Source organism: Uloborus diversus, chromosome 9, assembly GCF_026930045.1.
Source record: "Uloborus diversus isolate 005 chromosome 9, Udiv.v.3.1, whole genome shotgun sequence".
NCBI lineage: Eukaryota > Metazoa > Arthropoda > Arachnida > Araneae > Uloboridae > Uloborus > Uloborus diversus.
The window spans coordinates 37,528,564-37,548,403 of NC_072739.1; the positions used below are offsets into that span (position 1 = coordinate 37,528,564).

Sequence of the window (19,840 nt, forward strand, 5' to 3'; positions counted from 1 at the left end):
ATTGGAGGTCATTGCGTGGCCTCTTAAAAAATTCTTTTATTCGGCAAATTTAGAGACAATATTGCATTTTTAAAAATGATTCCTAGTCGCTTCTCATCAAATGTAGATATTCATGCCAGGTCGTATTTAATCAATCGACAAAATTGGGAATTATCGCATCTCAAAAATTTATCTTCGGGCGTCCTTCAGCGCAAGAGAGACTTAAAACCATTACTTGAGAAAAATAACCATACTTTATTTCAAATGAAGTCGAAGAAAACGTTTTGTAATTTCACAAGCCTCAGATATTTAAAAAGAAAATGTTTTTTCATTTGTCATATTCGTGTTCTAAAAACAATGAAACAAAATTAGTTCTTGCTAACATACAGTTATAAAAGATAACATACAAGCAAACACAAGCAATACTTGGCAGACGATAAATAAAGGTGTAGCAACAGAACGATTTTGTTACATTTGTTTTGTTTTGTCGCAGACGATATTTTCCGCAATTTTTAATATTAAGCGGCTGCAATTTTAGTTGTTCGATGAGAGCCATTGTTAACATACGAAGCATTTCTTTTGCCAAAATTTTCATAGAGATTTACTGGAACATTAAGCGATTTTTCATTAAAAAAAAGAGAGAGAGAGAGAAAAACTACTGAAGTTTTTTAATATTCAACATTTTATTAAAGTCAAAAAAATATAAACTAGAAATCTGAGTTTGTTTAGCAAGGACTTTTTAAATAAGCAAGTATATCTTGTATTTGGGTAGGTATGTATATGTTATTGCATTAAATTTCTATCAAATGCATGTAGGTCATTTTGTTTGATACTTATTTAAGTTATATCCTTTTTAATAATAAACCAACATATATACATAAAGGCATTTATTTTCATTTTTGTATGTAAGAAAATAATATTTTATTTTTATTTTCAAGTTACATTTAATTCATTTATTTTAAATTTATGTCAAGTGTATACATGGTATTTATTTACGTTTTACAACAAAATATATTATTCACTTTGCAATGAATATACTTCGTAATAACGTATCTACTCCGTATTATGTCGAATCTGTAATTATTGATCATTCAATGGCATATTGTGCAGTTACTGCTAACTACCAGTCAAAAGTGGATGAAAATTACTATTGCGAAGAGTGGGTAAACGGCAGTATCTGCTTTGATCAAAATTTTGATTAAAAAATCAAAATGAAACAGACTACCCCAAAAAATATTTCGATATAAACATATAGAATCACCTAAAATCAAACTTTAATATTTTATTAATGTTTGTGGGAAATCAAAAACACGTTTGTTCAAATATCTCAAAAACTCATTTTTGTAGACGTTGACTGCCGTTTACCTGCACACGGCAGAATAACTCTGCACATGTTAAGCTCTTCACTTTTTTCCTTGTTTATCTGCCTTATAGATTGAGGCTTTAGAATTACTATGTTTTGAGCGTTGCCACTTGGTGAGGGTAAAGTGCTGAAATATTTTCTATATTGTTAATTGAGCCCTTGCCACTTGACTTAACGACGGACATTAGACAATAGGGAGAAAGGAATAGCAATTTTATGCAACATTTCGCATCGCACTTCTTCTACTGTTTTGAAAAATTAAAAAGCGAAGTTTATTTTCGTCTTTAAAATAAATGAATAAATGAACGCGAAGTTTATACATTCAAATTAACTTTATTACTTGGGATAGATCTAATGATATAATTTTAATTTAAGTTCGAAAAATGAAAACAAGACTATAAAAAATTTGTTTCAAATATTTCATGGATGGGGCATCAGATGAAAATTTAAAGTATCATGATTAGTGAATTAATTCGCAACTCCAACAAACTATAGGGGGCACTGCAGCCATCGTCTAATGGTGGATGAAAAAGGTAAAACAAACGCGTAGAAAATGCTAATAAGCCTAGTAATTTTTGTTTGTAGGCATAACTTTTTTGTTTTATTCCTTTTAAATCAATTTTCAAAGTCTTGTGGATATTCTGGCCCATGTAAAAAGAAATGAGAATTCAAGAAGCATTACTAAACATTAGAAATTAATACAAATTTCGTAGTTCGTAGTTGAAAGCAGCCATTTCCACGATGTTGAATTCGAATTTATCAATTCTTAATGAAACTACATTTTTGTTGTAGCCATATGAACACTATAAATACTTCATGTATATAAACCTTTGTTTATCAGTGTTATCAAAAGAGGAAGATGAAAGTTCTTTGTTTTGTTTGGCTGGCGCTAATTGTTTTACATTCGGTTTCGTATCTTTCTATTTCTGAATTGGATGAAAATTCTCAGCGTTAAACATTTTTCATTTCGTTCTACGATAATATATTCAAGGAATTTAATTTCTATCCTTCTTTTGAGCTTAAGATTTAAAAAAAACATATTCTTCAACTTCACACAAAACAATAAAAAAAAAGTTAACTGATGTAAAGTTATCCTCTTCCAAAAAAAAAAAAAAAAAAGCTTCAAATAGACTTGCAAATGCGAAGTTTTTTAATCCACAGTTTTCTTGTGTTTAGGATTTCACGCCATTTACGACACTCAAACTCACTTTTTAGAGGGGAATAATAAAGACTAACATTATTTTGAGGAGCTCGAGAATACCATATATATTGCTGAAAGCCATCCGAGCCACATCGATTGCGTTAATAAATACTCATAACAAACTGCCTATATGTTTACGTCAACAGACACACGTGGAACGCAATGTTTTAGTTTTTTCGGCAGTTATGTAAATCACCGCATGGTAGCGTATTCGAGCGCTGGAGTTGCGAATGGTACGCTACGAGTTCCAGAAAAATATTTATAAAAGTCGTCAGGGAACTTTTAATGCACATATTACCGTCAAAGTTTAAAATCCAGGCATTCTATAGAATGCATTGGCACTGCTTAAAACTAGCCTGCAATGTAGTAAAAAATGGTTCAATTTTCACACGTTTCCTCCGCATTTTTTAGAACGCCAAATGAGAAACCGACAAAGCCTGAAACACATCTCCGATTCGTTTCGAATATCACGTGGCAAGGCAGAGGAAATATAATTCAAAACGTCATTTAAACCTACCATGCCGCAACAAGTAAGTTAATTTTAATTCTTTATTTTTTATATGAGAATTTTAATACCCTTCTTGAAAAAGGTAGAAATTTTGTTTTGCACACTTTTTTTCTACCCATTTCGAATAATTTTCACTTTTTTTTCTCTATCTAATACGTAGAAGAAAATATTGTATTCGTTAAAGTTTTGAATTTCGAACTTTCCACATTTGCAAGTTTTGAGATGTGCTGAGCCCATTTAGACCATTTTTGGAAAATGTCTGTCTGTCTGTGAGTGTCTGTATGTGTGCGATTGTTTTTTTTTTTTTTTTTTTGCCGCTCTGGAGCAAAAACTACTGCATGAAATCGAACGAAATTGGGTACACTTATGTGCTCTTATGGGAATTTGTGTCCATTGGTTATTGGTGCCAATTCCTCCAGGGGGGGGGGAGGATTTTGTAGCAGCGATTACATGACCTATTATGCCTTAGATCCAAGAAGAAGATAGATATCGTGATAGCTTCAACGTACTCATTTTTAATGGCTCTTTCACAACGTTTTCAGAATAATATTTGTATTTTTGACGAATGCACGGCATTTATATAACAACCTTATCAGAACCTTTTTTTCATACTTTGTCGAAATAAGATTTTTTCATTACGTAGAATGCTTAAGGTATTACATAAAACTAGCTGCGTCGCCCGGCTTTGCATGGTCTACCTCGAAAATAAAAGTTATGTCAAGTGACGCGTGTTCAACAGTCACGTTTGAAGGAAAAAAAAAATCAGTAAAATGTTGCGACAGATTTCGGAAAAATAACAGAAAAGGAAACATTTTAAATCTTCCGATTACAGGAAACGCCTCAAAACAAAACCCAGTACTTTACTTGTTCATATTCTAGAGAAAAAAAAATGGCAACATACATTTCTTCTCAATGATTTTCTTCTCGCTACAAATTTCAATAAAACTATTGTTGCGGAAAGTTGAGATGAAGCACTGAATAATAGTTTGAATGGAGGAAAGCCTTCGAAAAATATGGATTTTATTTCGAAATCTAAGTGTTATCATTAATAGTTTTTAAATGATATCCCCGCTAATTATTATCGGGGATTATGTTAAATAGCTAAACATAAAGACGGGAAAATTACGAATCCACTGATACCTGGTTCGATGGTCAGTTTACTGGCGTTCAGAAGAAGTAACTCGAACATAGATAGATTGATAGATACGTAAATAGGTGCATACGCTCAGTTTTTAATGATGTAAGATGAATATTGAAAGTATGTAACAGTTCTCTTATTTCATGCATTGCTTAAATCCGTTCTAGCATTATATACAACGCATAAGCATTCTTTACAATGCCAGCATTTTATACTTTACTGTTAACGTTTATATACATCTACGAAGTATTTTTCATTCATAAAAACACATTTCGAAGGGGCAAAATAGGAAAATAATTGGTTAAAATAAATTTTTTCAATTGTGTCTTACCACTGGTCGATGAACGTCCCAGAAAGCTCTCTCTTGACTATCTAACACTTTTCTTTCAAATTTATCTCGCTTTTTGTCCACTCTAAAAATAATACGGGTATTTAAAATAATAATTCAGAAAAATTATCACATCTTCAATTGCATTTTTAAATAGAGATATTTCGTCAAAGCGATTAAAAGTAAATTTGAACCATGTGGTTAACGCTGCACTATCTCACATTGTTTAGTATGTAATTAAAGGTAAGTTTGATCTATGTAGGTAAACACAGCATTGCAATGTTTTGTATGAAATTAAAAGAGAGTAAATTTGAGCCATGTGGGGTTAACATTGCACTAATTCACATTGTTTAGTACATTTATCGTCAAAAGAAACTGATAGATCTTCAAATGAAACCAATATTGCGCTGTGCTAAAACTGGAAGGCCAAATCCGTGAAGAATGTGGCAAAAGTGGCAATTGCGAGAGGCCCCCATAATCATATGGATGCAAGGATACAAAGATCTGATGCAAACTGTGGATTTATATTCAGAGGTGATCCCATAATGTATAATACTCCATATACGCCGTATACTCTCAAACATTTTTTAGACATTTAGAGTATACTCTCAAGCTTCAAAAATTTTTATTTGTAATTCAGATTATATCATTGCATTTTTGAATTTTCCTAAATCAATGAAATGATTTAGCTACCGGTTACAATTTTTATCAAGGAACCTTTATAGCTTCAAATACAGAGCAGTTATTAATCGTTACAGTGGTCGTTAGTTAAAGTTAATTTTCGAAACGTAAGGAAAATATGAAACTTTAATTTTACCAGTTTTTTCCTTCTCCCTGGAAAACTCGGAACTCTATCAGCTTTGGGTTATACCCTCAAGAATTTCTTTATACTTTATGTATATGATCACATATCGCATACACATATTGTACGCAATGGATTTCTGGGAGAGATTCCTTCAGAAAAATTGATGGGATTATCACTGTTTATATTAAGAACATACACACATACAGCCATTTACATGTATATGGATTCAAATATTATCTGAGCTCACACAATGCATGGTTATATAGTCAGACATTGAATCATACACTACTGAAAAAGTATTTTACTGCGATTCATACGCACTCACTTGGCCTGAGCTTCCGCCTGCATGAATATGAATTCCCATTTCCTTGAAAACATCTTCTGCAGCCTTGCTAAATTTTCGGCTTCGTAATCGACCAGTTCCAGGCGAGTCTTATTTTGCATGGTCCTCTTGCACAAGTAGACGGCTGTTGCCCAATAAAAAAGAAACAAAAGGTAAATCACAACTTTTAGGCACGGAAATTAGGCAAGTAGTTTCTGGATTTAAAAAAATTAAAGGGTAAAAAATGTGGTCTTAGCATACTATCTTTATCCAGGATTGCGCATACGCTTTGAAGTTATAATTTTTAAAAAGACCTGATTAACAGAAAAGAAAATTGCATGATAAAAACTGACAAAAATCCAATGTATTTTAATCTGCTGCTGTTAAAGTAGCAAATTGACATGAGTTAAATTAGCTTGTGAACCTCTATTATAGTTATATTCTACTAAAATTAGAACTCGTATTTAATTCCCAATGTGAATATTGATGAACTCTAAGAACTTTTTAAGGACGAATATGAAAAACAAATTGGGAAAAGTAGGCGAACTATAAAATTAACTTTCAATAAATTAGGAGGTGAATAATCAATTAAAGATAACTAATTTTTTCTTCAATATCATTTTCTTTTCAAGCTAAGATGATGAAGCCATAGTTCCGTGGGATTTTTTTTCTTTGCTGTTGCAGAAAGCTACGCGTGGACAACACCATATGAATCTATGATCCATGTCTGCTTTCCCTTAAGAGCTCAAAAAATGAAAAAATTATAACTCAATTATGCTTTTGATTTTTATATTCTCTATTGCAGAAACAATATGAAGACAAAACGTATGATACATATATCCTGTAGAGTCTAGATTTAGCTTAAAAACACGAACAATAAATAAATTGTTATTTCGAGAGCTTTGTCTATTCTTCGGGGTGGAAATATCGAACGACAACAAATTAACAGTTCGAAGCATCTTTACCTCCCCCTATTGCAGGTAAACTTTATGATAACAAAGCTAATCCATGTCTTTTCCACTACTGGTAACGCACAAACATTATGAGTTCTGCTTTGTAATGGCGACTCTTGTCACGTTGCATCAAAATCAACGTGAACCCCAATAATTGTCGTACTTAACTTTGAATGTGAGTGATGAAAAATAAGCATTATTTTTTTTTAAAAAAAGCAATTGAGAAGTTATTCGCTTTTTATCTAACTGGCTTTGGAGAAAAAGGCACGATCCTATTTGCTCATTATTGAAAATTTTCTGAGATGTAGTGAATAAATAAAAATAATAAATCTCGGATAAAAAAAAGTTCCCATTAAATTACTATTTGCATAAGAATTTGAAAATGGTAAGTTATTTTTAAATTATCGCTTGCTGAATTTATTATTTCTTGGAACAAGACTGTAAACTTGTCGATTTCGCCGCTTAAATAGCCTTACGTTATATTTTTCATCAATGCTTCTGTAGTTAAATGTTTCACATTTTTGCTATGACATCGATAGTTAGCTCTACCCGTATATGCTATCTGCAATTCACCGCGCACCTGATTGTTATGTTCTTGCTTTTTTTTAATAGATTTTCTTTTTGTTCTACAGCTGTTCTATTCTGTAGTAATTGTTTGTTTGTGTTTCGTAGAGAAGCAATGGTGGTTATGTTTTCCGGAGAGAAATTTAAGGCAAAAAGGGAAAGAAAAAAGAGTGGGATGTGGAGGTGTAAGAAAACAAAAAATAAATTTCTGTGTTACCATAATCTGTATTCTCTGGTTCCCAGCAATTAGAAGGCCAGAAATACGGCGTCTGAAACAAAAATAAAACTTAACCTCTGAATCATATTTTTCAAAAATAAAATCTTGAAAGTTAAATATAGTTTTTTGATGATGAATTTGATGCACGAAGGAGAACTTATACATAATCTAGAATCACTTATTTTCAATAACAAATGCACGAAGATTAGCACTTCAAATAGCGAAAGATATAGACAGCATTCTTCATGGAGTAAATTCTTACAGTCAGCTGACTTTCAACTTTTATAAAAAGTTACTTGTAACTTGCTTTAGAATAACTCCAAATGACTTATACCATCGTTTTTCTAAAATTTACGATGGGATTACTGAAAGAAAGTCAAATACGTGCAAAGAGTGAGCGATGCTCCCTCTAGTTCAGCGGTTCCCAACCGGTGGTTCGTGAACCCCCAGGGGCTCGCGAGAGGTTTTCAGGGGGTTCGCGAAAAAAATATTGTAATGGCGGAGTTTTAATGTTACTGTTTCAGATCACGTCTCATGTTCAAGTGGTTTCACGCAAGTTTTGCTCCTTTTTTATTTATTTGTCTCTCGCACATCCAACATTCTTATCATTAAAATATTTGCGTACTTCCTGACATATTTTACATTCAAAAAATTTAGACTGTCATTGCAAAGCGCCGGTTTTAGGCGGACTATCATTCAGGACTATCTTCAGGACTATCATTCGCGATTCCATTGAGAATGATAGTCCTGAAGTCATGCTGAAAAAGCTCTACTTATGAATAAAATGTCTGCAGATGAAATGATTTGAAAGCGTTCGTTTCCTCGGAAGCTTTTGATTGGAACGATTGATTAAACTTGATGAAAACATTACATAGAGCATATGCGAATTACCCTCAATTTGAGTTCGAGGAACAGCTATTGCTTTGCTCTTGTGTTGAATCAAAAATGCATAGAAGTGAGATCTCGCTGTTGGTTTTTGCTATAATTTCCACACTACATATTTTACAATTTACTTCAAGCTTTATTGTCAAAAAAGGGAAAGAATAGCTTACAACCCAAAAATACCACAGGAAGTATCAAAAACTAATTACTATAAAGTGCAGGTACTATAAAGTTTTGCAGTGTGGAGTTTACACAGTAAAAAAAAAAAATCAGCAGAATTTAACCATGTAACTTAATTTGCGCTCTATGTACATAAGGAATTAATGAAATTGGTGAAGAATGTCTTTTGTGTGCAAAAGAATATTTGTTTTGTTAAAAATTACCTTTTCGGTAAAAATTAGAGTAAATGCGTATTTTGATCGTAGACGCTTCTATTATTTTTCAATGTACGCATTTTACCGCACTTATAGCATAATTACAAGAAAATGCTTCAGCAATCAAACGATTAATGCACGCAATATATCTTTATCAAACAGCCAGACTAGTAGTCCTTTTCAAGAAGACTTAAACCTACAGATCTTTCTCATTTTACTGTGAGAAAAAAGTTTATTTACTTAATCTGCGACAGTTCCCTGAAAGGTATTTTAAAGATCACTCTTTATTTGACTTTTGATTTATTGATAATAGAGATAAATGTACTACCCTTGTGTCAAAAAAAATTTCAACTCTTTTTTTTTTTGGCCTCTTTGTTCCACAAATATCCCATTTTCAATTTTTTTAAAAGTTGATTGAAGCTCAACGCTGAACAAGTACTGTGTTTATTTTTTTGGTGATTTTTTTTTTTTGCATTCATTTTTAGCGATCATTTTAGTTCGTAGAAATTTTTGTAATTCATATTTTGCAATTATGTTTTCCCTCTTGTTATAAACTATGGAGCAGCATCAAACTAAAAAAAAATCTCCCAACTTTTATTATCTATGTGCGTGTGTGAGCGCGTTTATTTATTATCTATATATTTTTTTGCTTGTTGCTTATTACCTAGTATCCAAGGGGTTCGCCAACTTCCTTCGGAGTTTGGAATTTGTTCGCATAGGGGAAAAGGTTGGGAACTGCTGCTCTAGTTGAAAATTTATCGATGGTCCAATCAGTGGCATGGAAACTGACTTACATCATTGTCATTCTCACTTGAATAACAATTTCAGAGCGGATAATTTTTGAGTGCTTCTAGTGGGAAAGATATTTCACCTTTTTTTTTGCGTAATACGTAACACTTGACAGATGAACTAAAAAGGAGCCCAAATCTATGCTTAAGGTCTAATGCAAAAGAGGCGATAAGTTGAATCAACATTTCGAAAAAGGTACCTGTCAGCTAGTCGACTGGCGTTTTTCGTTGTCTACACACGAGACAACTCAGTTGAATCAACATTTCTTCTAATAAGCCGAATATATTCGAGCAGCTGTTCTACAAACTCTTAAAACTGAACTGAATTGACTCAACTAGTGTTCTCGAAAGTTGACAATGTTCCGATGGGTTAAATCAACTAAATAGATGATTCAACTTACCGGAGTGAGAATGATCGCGGCACATGTACCTGGTGCGTTGACTGTCGTGCGAAGGATGCCGGGAGATTCCTTCACTTTTCTACCTGATTACACATCCTGATAACCGCCCGTTCGAAAGTTGATTCAACTAAGCTGCATCGTATGAAGGAGGACTAACTCCATTTGCAAAGCTTTTGACTTTCACCATTATCATTCCAACCTGCCCATATGTTTTAAATTTTAGCAAAATCAGACAGGGTGGGGTCAAATAAGACCTACCAATGTTAAACACGAATACTTTTTTATTTTCCAATATAATTATACTTCTCTTTCTGCAGATTATAATTGAATTCTTGGAAATTTGTTATGGAATCATATAAAGTACACAACTCATTAAAATTATCAACTTTTGCTATTCTTGTCAACGATCCATTGTTGTAACGCAGCGAAAATATCGCGAACATTTTAATTAAAGATCAGATCCCACAACCTTCATGCTCGGGAGTTTGGTCGGTCATTTTGCGGAACTGGGTTCAGTGATCGACCGTACTGGAAGAGTATAAATGTTAATATTTTTGGTAACGAGAAGGCCGATGAGCTCGCAAAGGCATCCCGTAATTCTCCTCAACCATCCAACTCCCTAACCCTCATTGACGCCAGCGCTGTTGCTGGCCGAAGCCTAATCGGTTAACAAGCGAAAAGAAACTCCATTCCGGATTTGAACTGAGACAGACCCACATCGATTACTATAACCAGACTTAGGACAAACCACTTAAGGGGATGAGGATTTCTGCGGACGGACAGTGTAGTTACACCAACTTTTGTCCTCATTGCCCAGATGACATCCCACTGTCTGGTCAACACATCTTCCGCTATCCAGCAATCCAGGCCAAACTTTTTAACATCGGCATGAGCCACCCAGTGAACCTACTCTATACAGATAAGGCTGTCGAAGTTGCAAAGGCTGTCTACGACAGCTTCGGAGCCATATAAATGCACATTATCATAGACACGACATCATCATCATCTCTGGAGGAGGTGCTCATCGAAATATGCGCACTGAAAGACAACGTGGAAGGTGTGAGGCAGAGTGTTGGAAATGATCCATCATAACAATTGACCGTTGATGAGAACAGAAAAAGTCGGCAGTTTTAACTCTTTGTTTTGTATTGTATGTTTCCCTTATAAATTTCCAAGAACTCAATTATAACCTGCAAAAAGAATGAAATAGGAATTCATGTGTTGGAAGGTCGTGTACTAAAGGTCTTATTTGGCCTACCATGTAGTAACTAAGAATTTATATGAGGCGTAGAAATAGAATGAAAAAGTTTGAATTCTTACTTGGAACCTGTAAAATGTTCCATCAGCCTTGACTGTCAGTAGGTGATCGTCTATTGGGAAGAAATAGCCATGCGCTGACATTAAGTGGGCGAGATGGAGAGCCTCCGCTGAAATAACGGAGAGAGAGTTTTCAGCGAGTGTGTGAGAGCAGCTCGAGAAAAGTCATTTACCAGAATTTGCGATTATTGTATACAACTTATCTGTGATAAGAAGGAGCAACAAGATGTTAGTAGTAGACACAACATAGTAGTTAGACACAAATGATGTAAATACATGGTGTTTCAACCCCCACCCCAACCTTAAAATGACATAGCTGCAAAACAGTAACAGACAAAAATAAAGAGACAAGTAGTATGTTGTAACAAACATGTCTGGAATTATTTACATCCGGTTTTCAAAAATAGTTCCATGGTTGAACACCAGAGGACGCTTCAGTCACAAATGTCATTTAACTAGGGCACAAAAGTGTATGAAAGAGTTTAAACCTAGCAAAATGAAATTCCTAGAGCAGTTCCGCATCAAAGAGAGGTCAGTTGCCTCCACCTGGTGTGGAAACTAGGCGTTAAAATTCTCGTGGTAATGGCATCAACCGATAGTGGTACCGCATGAAAGAATACGGAAGAACGCTCGAGGTTTGCAGATGGCAACACCTCTAACTCAGCCTCGTTCGAAAGAAAAGAAAAACGTTCTTGCAAAATCAGAGAAACGAAGGAAAAAAAATGAAGGAAAATAAGAAAAGAAAACGAGAATGGAAGGGAAAAAAAGGAATAAATTAAACATTAAAACGAATGACAAAAAACATTACAGTGAAAAAATTTTGAGTTCCAGGATGCTAGTAATAAGCTTCTCTATGGTTACTTATGTCCGACGATCACAACTTTGTGCATTCTCAAAGGGTTCTTTGTTTCCCTAAAATACGTGCATGCAATGTTTTTTGCAACTTCTGTAACAGGAGGGTTAGTTTTCTCATTAATAAAGAACGAAAAGTTTATTTAAGTCACAAAATGAACTAACTTATGCTATTTCGTAAGAATTTGCCTAGTTATTTGACGCTTCATTAAAAATTCTATTTCAAGTATCTTGCCACAGTTTTCATTCCAAAATATCATAAATTTCAGACAGTTTAAGAGGAAAGGTTTCGAAAAGCCTTCATTAATTAGAACAATTCCATCCGAACACTTATCCTTACCCCCGAAAAGAGCAGATAAAGAATTGGAAGAATTTGAAGAATCTGCATAATGCCACGCTCGGATTTTCCTCCTTAATTGCCTCGAAATAGTGTGGCATTCCAAAAGTGAGGAAAAGAATGTGAGACTCTTCTCTGGAAGTTTAAAGGCGAATGGAATGTTTTTGTAAATGTTTCGAAAAGAAAAAAACAAATTTACCTGGGAATTTTACTATTGTAATTGTTTTTCATTGAATAAACTGGCTTTGTGTAGGGTTAAGTATGCAGTAGAAGTATTTAGGTCTTTGACTTAAATGTTTTGGGGGAAAATATCTCTAGGTTCTATTGTAATTGTTTTTCATTAAATACACCAGCTTTGTGTAGGGTAAAATACGTAGTCTCATTTATGCCCTACATCTAAATGTTTTGAAAATGTTTTTTTTTTTTTAAACCTGGAATGTTCATTGTATTGTTTTTCATTGAATAAACTAGCTTTGTGTAGGGACAAGTATACGCAGTAGTGTTTATGTCCTAAAAGTTGTGAGAAAAAGGGGGGCAATGTGAATTGTAATTTATTTTCATTAAATAAACTAGCTTAGCTTTGTTCAGGGTAAAATGTGAAGTAATATTTATGTGCTACATCTAAATGTTTTGCAAGAAACACTTTTACGTGGAATGTCTAATGTATCTGTTTTTTACCCGTAACTGTCCATTGTAATTGTTTTTCACTGAATGAATTTCCTTGGTTTAGGGTAAAATAAGTAGTAGGATTTATGTCCTAGCGTCTTAATGTTGTGAAAAAAAGTGCAATGTGTTTTTGTAATTTGTTTCCGTTGAATTAACTAGCTTAGCTTTGTGCTACGGTAAAATGTGAAGTAATATTTATGTGCTACGTCTAAATGTTTTCCAAGAAATGTCTAATGTAACTCTTTTTCCTCGTAAATGTCCATTGCAATTGTTTTTAATTGAATGAACTAGCTTTGTGTAGGGCAAAGTTTGGATTAGTAGTATTTAAGTCTTACACTTAAATGTTTCAAAATAATAATAATAATAATAATAATAATAATAAATAAATAAATAAAAATAAAACAACCCTTTAATGTTCATTGCAATTGTTTTTCATTAAATACATTAGCTTTGTGTAGGGTAAAATATGCAATAGCATTCATGTCCTTCATCTAAACGTTTTGATTTTTTTTTCGTTTAAACCTCTAATTCTCATTGTATGTTTTTCATTGAATAAACTAGCTTTGTGTAGGGTCAAGTACGCAGTGCTATTTATGCCCTATGTCTAAATGTTGTAAAAAAAAGTGCAATATGTATGGTAATTTGTTATTCATTGAATAAAAAAGCTTAGCTTTGTGCAGGGTAAAATGTAAAGTGATATTTATGTGCTACATCTAAATGTTTTGGAAGAAACACTTTTATGTGTTTTTCACTGAATAAATTTCCATTGTTTAGGGTATAAAATATTTTTTTTATGATCTATATCTAAATATTTTAAGAAAAAAACTACTTGTAATGTCCTATGTAGTCGGTTTTCGTTTAATAGCGTAGCTTTGGGTAGGAAAACCCTGTAGTAGTATTTATGTCTTATTAACAGGGTTCATACTCTATTTCGATTAAAAAAATCCATGACTTTTCCAAGACTTTTTCATGACTTCAATAAAAATTTTCATGACCTTGTTATACGAAGAGAATAGCACTATTTAATATAAAACTTGCCAATTTCTGGAAATGAGCATTAGCAAAACTTCTACATGAATGCCACTGCCTCATTGAAACACTTACTCATAGCGGAAAAAATATCATTTTACACTTAAAAAACTAAACTATTCTTATTTGCCTTCATCATATAAATTTAAGTAAAGTAAAATTCAGTGAATCGAATATGATGATGCTTAAATGTCTAATATGTTTGTTATAGACAGGCAGACTGATAATGAATGGGACAAAGGTTGAATTAGCATCAACTAAATTTCAAAAAATTTGCTTCAAACGTTGCCTTTTAGTGTCAACAGTGCATTTAATCATCCACATAACTTGACAGCATTTTGGTTCTGTAAAGTAAAGCCACATAGTTTAGTTCTTTATGTTTCAAAACCAGATATTTGTGTAAAAAAAACATTCAGTACTGAAAAAATCTTCAGATTCACAAGTACTTGCTTTGTTTATTTATTTGCACTTTTTCAAATGCAAATAAATTAATAGGTCCAGAAATTCCAGAACATAATGTTCGAGTCCTGACATTGAACGTAGCAGTGGGCCCTATGGATTAGTTTAGCAGGCCGTATGTATGGGCACTAATGTTTAGAGTATTAGAATTCCCCTTTTTCTGTCTTCTATTGCCTGAATAAAGATCTTTATTCTCTAAAACCTTCAACAAATTAAGATAAATTCTGATAAATTTAACAATAAAGTTTTTAAGGATGATGGGAACCAGCTTTGATGCAATTGAAATGCGTTTTTTGAGTGGATGTGGCAAAATCAGGAAAGTGCAAGTTCACTACTACAAAATATAAAACATAAGAAATGTTGAAAATAATAGTAAATTCAAAATGAGTTATGCTCAAGCAGTAAAATCACCTGGCAAATAAAGGCAAGTGGCTGTGACAGAAGTGAATGTAATGAGATTTCAAAATTCAGATTTGATTTTAAGATCGTTCAATTCTCCACTTTTAATAGCTTTTATGTGTTATATATTGTTATATCACTCAAGATTTTTAATGCTCTTTTAGATACTGTTACTTTCTCTTTGTCCAGGACATTTTTCCATGACTTGAAATAAATTTCCATGACCTTCAGTGAAAATTTCAATTTTCCATGACTTTTCCAGGTCTGAAATTTTCTTATTTTTTTTCCATGACTTTCCAGGATTTCCATGACCCGTACGAACCCTGTATTAAGTGTTTGGAAATAAAATTACCTGATTTTTTTTTTTTTTTTTTTTGATGTCTTTCGTTGAGTAAAGTAACAGGGCATAAAACACTTAGTAGAATTTATGTCCTAAATCTAATATGGGAAAAAAAAATGTGCAGAAATGCATTTGAGAAAAAGAATAAATGAAGAATTTTTACTAATTTCGTCGAGGTTTTTGATGCAAAAGCATTAAGCTATTTTTTGTTATTTATGTCATCATATAAACAGTTTCGCGCATAAAAAGTTGCCATACTCTACGAAAGGCTTATAATCCCCACAGAGTTAAAATAATTATATCTTAAATGGTTTTCGTAGTAAAAACTACTAATAAAACAGCTAATTGTACTTATGCAATTTACTGAATGTATCAAAAAAAAAAAAAAAAAACAATTTCATTCAATTCCTCTATTAATTGAATCTTTACCTAGTAATTCTTTTTTTTTTTGGCGTACTTGTCCCCAATTTTCAAAAAAAAAAAAAAAAAAAAAATCCGTTATTTATCACTGATTTCGTTTTTATTGACTCTAAGATATAAATGCAGTTCCAATATTGAAGTTCTATATTTACTTTTGCCTAAGAATGAAGAACCTCTTTCTTCTGGCGAACAAATTGATCTTCAACGTCCTTTTAATGCACTTTTATTCCTCCTTTTCATTTTCTTTTTGTCTTCTTTTACGCTAGTGTTTTTACAAGATCAAGTCGAATGTCAACAGTCTCTAGGGTATCAGACCAGAAAAAGAATGAACCGTTATTTGATCCACGCCCCTTTTTCCCTGCAGCACTTCAGTTTCAGATTTATCTTTATAACATAGGTCTCCTAGGTGATATTTTCTAATTTTGATTAACAGTTGGTGTTCTTTTCATTGATGTGATAACTACGTATTTGAAAAAAGTTTGCTGGCTCCACACTAAACGGATGAATTTAACAATTCATGCTCATCAACAGTAAAATCTATACCTATATGATATCTATACTAATTTATATAAAGAGAGAGAGCTTTGCATTTTTACATGTTTCGGGTAATCTCCGGATCCAATGCCCTATTAAAAAAAAATTTCTTCACCATTTGAAGACTACATAATCACAGAGTGACATAGGTTATGTGTTATCCACATATATAACTTTCATATATATATATATATATATATATATATATATATATATATATATATATATATATATATATATATATATATATATACAGTGAAACCCCTCTATTACGGACACTAACGGGACAAACTTCTTTGTCCGTAAGAGAGGGGTGTCCGCTTTACAGAGGTTTTTTTAATTTAATTAACTTTAGTTATTTGTTTATGTTTTTTGAAATCTTAAATGAAATATGTGTGAATTCTACTCTTTCATATGCATAGATTTTTTTTAATTTACTAGTTTTTACCAACATATACATAATAAACAATTATTTTATCAGGTTAAATTCAAATATTACAGTTTTGCACACTCAAAAAGATTTAAATAACAGGTTCGCATAAAAATTACATACCTAATTTGTACTTTTAAAAAATTGTTCGATTGATGTCTGTTGATATGTTTTGATCGATGAAAGTCTTTCATTTTCGAAATGTATCTTAAGTTCTTGTACCAAGTCTAGTCCTTTAGGATCGTTGTGTTTAATTGAAAATTCCCTGAGTCCATCTAATACGCTTAAAGCTTCGTTAACATTTTTAATTGTTTTAACGTCTTCTTTTACGGACAGTTCATCTTCATCGTCATCCTCAACTGTATGATCTTCGTTAATTTCGCGCACTATGCTTGCAATTTCTGTTTCGTTTTCTTCAGTGAAAACTTGGTCGTCGATGGGAGCATAGTCTTCAGCGGTCACATTTGTGAACCCTGCTTGTTGCATTAACGTCTGCAAATCGGATCCATCATTGTCACAATCAACTTCGTTGTCAATTTCCTCTGTGGCAGATCCTTTTTTGAATCCAACGCGATTAAAGCAACTTACTATTGTTTTTTTTTTTAACTTCCTTCCATGCGTGCTTAACCCAGCTGATTGCATCTAACACATCAATTGTTTTGGACAATTCGCTACTTGTTTTAGTTTCTTCCATTTTATTGATTAAATGCTTCATAACTAGTTGTCTGTATTGAATTTTAAATGCTTGAATTATCCCAGCATCCATAGGTTGGCATTTCGATGTTGTGTTTGCTGGCAAGAAGACTATTTCTATATTTTTCAAGTGAAAGTCTTTGGGATGGGAGGGCGCGTTGTCCATAAAAATAACAATATGCCTTTTTTCTCTCCCCAACTTCTTATCAAAAGTTACAAGCCAATCAGATATGACACTGGTTGTCATCCACGCTCTTCTATTTGAATACCAGTCTACAGGTAATTTTTTTATATTCAGTCCTTTAAAACACCGAGGTCTGGCTGCTTTTCCGATGACAACTGGTTTTAATTTTGTACCATCCATGCTGGCACCCAACAAAACTGTTAAGCGTTCTTTGGAGATTTTGCCACCAGAGCAGTTTTCTTTCCGTAAAGTTAAGGTTTTATCTGGCAGAGCTCTATAAAACAAACCGGTCTCATCAATGTTATAAATGTCACATGGCTCGTAATTTTCAATCAAACTAGGCACTTTCTCAAACCATTTCTCGCAAACGTCAGCATCCACATCCATGGATTCACCACATATTTTTTTAAAAACGATATCATGTCTCGTTCGAAAACGATCTAACCATCCATTGGAAGCTTTGAAATTTTCTATACCCATTTCAGTAGCTGCTTCTTTCGCCTTTTCTTGTAAAATAGGGCCAGAAATCGGAATATTTTTGCTTCTTGCGGACACAAACCATTTAAACACAATTTCATCCACTGCAAGGGCATTACTTTTAGGAAAATCTTTTTTCTTCTCTTGGTTTCCATTTATGAACCATTCTTTCTTAAACTTCTCTTTTCCTTTTAATATACAGCAAATTTGTGTGCGTCCCACACCAAACTTTTCAGCAATGTTCCGTATTCCAATTTTATTTTTTTCTGCGAAATCTATAACTTCAATTTTTTTCTTTAAGAGAAAGAGTACGACGCTGATGATGAGTATTCAGAGCCATTTCAATGAGAACGATGAAACAACTGAATGCTTTTACCCTTAAGTTTACTTTATGATATTGCATTGGCTTTACTTTTACTCTCTATAAAATATTTTTGTTAGATGGCGCGTCAACTCGGCTCCACTTAGACACAACACGCCTGCTTGTTAGTCATCTGAAAAGGAACAAGGCAACGGGGGAGGGTGGGGGTATACAGACAGAAACTTGCAGAATAATCATTTTCTCTTTTCTTTTCTTTTATTTTTGACGATTTGATGATGTTTTTTGGAATGAAAAATGCATTTCGGTGTCAAGCTGAAAATTTTTTGCTACGCAGTAGATGCAAAGTAAAATTGCTATTTTTTTTTATCTCCGTATAAGCTGGTCGACTTTGCATTAAATGAAGCCTTTCAATGGAGTAGCTATTTAATTCTCAAGTTTTAAATACTATCCGCAAAAAAGGATATATCAATGTAAATGACTTCGAAAAGGGTGTCCGTGTCCGTATTTGAGGGTGTCCGAACGAGAGAGGTTCCTTATACATTAGGTTTAATGTCTCTCTGCCGGGGAATTAAAAACTGTCCGCATAAGAGGGGTGTCCGCATTAAAGGGGTGTCCGTTAGGAGGGGTTTCACTGTATATTATTATTATTATTATTATTCCTTTAAAATACACAATTCTAGACTTGCTTAGGTTCAACTTTAAAATTGATTTGTTAACTGAAAAAAAAAAATCCCATTCATATTTAAGCGATTACAACTTCCAATGAAAATTTCTTTTGACATCACCATAAACAAATTCGAAGGTCAAACGTACAACTTTACGCAGTACAACGTTCCATACGGGAACACTGCCATAATTATGGGTGATTATATGTTGCTATCTCTTGATCGATCTCTTGATTGAGGTGAATCAATTTGTTTTAAAATAAACGAGACAAAAAATGCAATGCATAATGATGCTATAAAATAAACTACCTGCATAAATTTATTTAAGATAGATAATTTTTCAATCTGAAGAGGGTCGGGGCGGGCCGCTAGTTATTTCATAAGTACGCGGGTAATTTTGTAGAGAAATGGTTCTCAACCTGGGTACGACTACTACCCATTGGTATATCTTTAATGAGAACGTTGTTAACTATCAATAAGTACACAAAATTGTATTGATGATGCTAGAATTAAGTTGTGAAAAACTGAGATTAATACCGTGTGACCCTACATTGCAACAAAAGTATTGCAGTAATTTTTTAACGAACAAATGGATAAGGTGGGAAAGTCCGACCCAGGGTTTACGACAACTTACTTCCTCGAAAAAGGATTCGCAAGTCACAAACATATTACGAAGCAGTGAGAAGCAAAGGGATATAAGTGGACATATTTTTAGTTTTGAGTACAACTCATTTAAAGATAACGTCCTAGATAGGCTTTCATTAATTTTTTTAAAAATAAATCATGCTGTACAGCAACACGTACCAGGGCTACGACTACTATCTCTTGCTCCAAGGCAGAGGAAAGGTTCACCTACTAATTATACTAGTTATTTCCAAAGTTCTAACTTTGCC

General features: G+C 33.1%; 1 protein-coding gene across 1 annotated transcript in view; it reads right to left on the minus strand.

Moving 5' to 3' along the window:
- LOC129229219 (regulator of G-protein signaling 7-like) overlaps positions 1–19,840 on the minus strand; it is a 227,303-nt gene that overhangs the window by 47,735 nt on the left and 159,728 nt on the right. The window contains exons 4-7 of the mRNA XM_054863482.1: positions 11,144–11,250; positions 7,379–7,430; positions 5,648–5,789; positions 4,521–4,602 (exon numbers count right to left, since the gene is read on the minus strand). Coding sequence (XP_054719457.1) covers positions 4,521–4,602; positions 5,648–5,789; positions 7,379–7,430; positions 11,144–11,250 — 383 coding nt within the window. The remainder of the gene's footprint in view (positions 1–4,520; positions 4,603–5,647; positions 5,790–7,378; positions 7,431–11,143; positions 11,251–19,840) is intronic.